General features: G+C 60.7%; 1 protein-coding gene across 1 annotated transcript in view; it reads right to left on the minus strand.

The window, feature by feature from the left end:
* Nucleotides 1-163: 163 nt before the first annotated feature.
* Nucleotides 164-2,356, minus strand: part of VPS33B (vacuolar protein sorting 33 homolog B (yeast)) — a gene marked incomplete at its 3' end in the record, with an annotated part of 4,302 nt that continues 2,109 nt past the window's right edge. The window contains exons 7-13 of the mRNA XM_010012692.1: nt 2,196-2,269; nt 1,780-1,866; nt 1,612-1,702; nt 1,373-1,447; nt 636-700; nt 281-335; nt 164-210 (exon numbers count right to left, since the gene is read on the minus strand). Coding sequence (XP_010010994.1) covers nt 164-210; nt 281-335; nt 636-700; nt 1,373-1,447; nt 1,612-1,702; nt 1,780-1,866; nt 2,196-2,269 — 494 coding nt within the window. The remainder of the gene's footprint in view (nt 211-280; nt 336-635; nt 701-1,372; nt 1,448-1,611; nt 1,703-1,779; nt 1,867-2,195; nt 2,270-2,356) is intronic.

Consider the following 2,356-nt stretch of genomic DNA (forward strand, 5'->3'; position numbering starts at 1 on the left):
CCTCCCCAGGAGGTACAGGCTGTTTAGAGCAGCCCAGCAGGGAAAGGGCAGGGGCAGGCAGAGCCAGGGGCCATCCTGCAGAGGTGCCCGGGGCAGCAGCAGGGAGGGGAAGCCCCATCCCACACAAGCCCGTTTGTGCAGTGAGTCCTCAGCTAATGCTCACCTGCAGGTACTGGGTTTTGAGGGAGCGATAGTCTTTGGGGACGAGACCTGTGGGAGCAGCAGGGTGAGCTCTGTGCCAGGCGCTGCGGCACCTGCCTGGCACAGGTGGGTGCCTCACCGTTCTCCGTGATGGACAGGAGGCACATGAGGCGCAGGCTCTCGATGGGGGACACCTACGTGGAGCAGAGGGGGTGGTGGGAGGCGGCTTGCAGGTCAAAACCGCAACGGGATGGAGCAACTGGAGCAGCCTCTTCCCCATCCTGCCCGTCTCACCTGCCGGTCAATGTGCTCCTCTATGAAGCTGGTGCTCTCACGGATGTCGAAGCCCTCCAGGAGAGCTGCGGCAGAGGCAGCATCATCTTACCCGTGCCCAGGGCTGCAGTGTGAGCTCAGCCTCCCTCCCTGAGCCCCAGGGAAAGGGGCAGGCTTCTGATGCTGTGCCCCCAGCCCCTTCCCCATCCTGCCCGTCTCACCTGCCGGTCAATGTGCTCCTCTATGAAGCTGGTGCTCTCACGGATGTCGAAGCCCTCCAGGAGAGCTGCGGCAGAGGCAGCATCATCTTACCCGTGCCCAGGGCTGCAGTGTGAGCTCAGCCTCCCTCCCTGAGCCCCAGGGAAAGGGGCAGGCTTCTGATGCTGTGCCCCCAGCCCACCACACACCAGCCCTCTGAGGATGCAGCTTTAACCCTATTTAGGATCTCATGATACACCCAAAAAAAAATGATCTGGAAGTACCTAAGGGGCTCCAGGAAACCTGGAGAGGGGCTTTGGACAAGGGCCTGTAGGGACAGGACAAGGGGAATGGCTTTAACCTGCCAGAGGGGAGATGGAGATGAGCTCTGAGGCAGAAGCTCTTCCCTGTGAGGGTGCTGAGGCGCTGGCACAGGGTGCCCAGAGAAGCTGTGGCTGCCCCATCCCTGGCAGTGTTCAAGGCCAGGTTGGACACAGGGGCTTGGAGCAACCTGCTCTAGTGGAAGGGGTCCCTGCCTGTGGCAGGGGTTGGAGCTGGAGGAGCTTTAAGGTCCCTTCCAAAACAAACCAGTCTGTGATTCCATGTCTGTGATCACACAGGTGTGAGGCTGCCCAGGCCTGAAACAAGTGGGGCCATGGGTCAGAGCAGAAGTTGGGAACAAGGACCTGGAGGAGGAGAGTGAGGGTGACGGCCAGGGCAGGAAGATAGCAACAGATGTGGGACAGAGAATAGCACTCACAGTGTTCAGCCTTGATCATCTCCTGGAAGTCCTGTTTGGTTTTCTTTTTCATGATGGACTCACAGGCACCAATATCTGCAGAGCCAGAGATGGCTGTTTGAAGTAACAGGCTCTGCATGCAGCTTGACCTCCTCTACAGACACCTGCACCCACCAATGGCCTCCATTACCCTGCCCACAGCTCAGACCCTCTGCTCCTCCCACCCCCACCTCTCCCCAGCACCCAGCCCTGGCTCCTACGCAGGCTCAGCAGGCGATGCTCTTGCTTCAGTCCCTTCAGCTCCTGGGACACGAAGTTCTTCATCTGCTTGATGTCCATGCTGCGGCGCCGCTGCGGGAGGCAGAGCATGCTGGCGGTGAGCCCGTGTGGAGGGACCCCGTGGGCGCCCGCACCCGGGCGATGCTCACATCGTACTGTGCCTGCAGGTTACGGGACTTCTGGCTCAGGAACCCGAACACACTGGAGAAGTGCTCGTTGCGAATCTGGCTGAAGACCTGCAGAGAGCACCCACAGTGGGCGCTGGGCACGTGTCCTGTGCTCCAGGTACCCGCAGCCCCCTGTGCCCAGAGCTGGCGAGTGCAGCAGTGAAACGAGGTGGTGTCCCCGCTGGGACGGTCAATGTCCCCAGCACCAACCGCCCGGCACGCAGGGAGCCTGCTGGTGACAGGAGCCCAGAGGTGCCTACAAACCACGCTTCTCCAGTCTCTGTACCCTGACCCATCCTAAGCTGTGCTCTGAGGCCCAGCAACACCCAGCTGCTCCCAGGTCAGTCTGAGCAGGGGGGACCCGCTTCCCTTGAGGCACATAAAGGACAGACGCTCACCTTGTCCTGGGCATTGAGCAGCACCTTAATGCTCTTTTCAGAGGAGGTGACGTCTGGTCCAAAATCCACGCTCCCTGCAGAGCAGGACAAAGAGCTGCTTTGCCCCAGCCACAGATAACCCTGCACACGCTGGCCCTGCTGCATCATGCAACAGGGAGCAG

Source organism: Nestor notabilis, unplaced genomic scaffold (genome assembly GCF_000696875.1).
Source record: "Nestor notabilis isolate BGI_N333 unplaced genomic scaffold, ASM69687v1 scaffold20724, whole genome shotgun sequence".
NCBI classification, from domain to species: Eukaryota; Metazoa; Chordata; class Aves; order Psittaciformes; family Psittacidae; genus Nestor; species Nestor notabilis.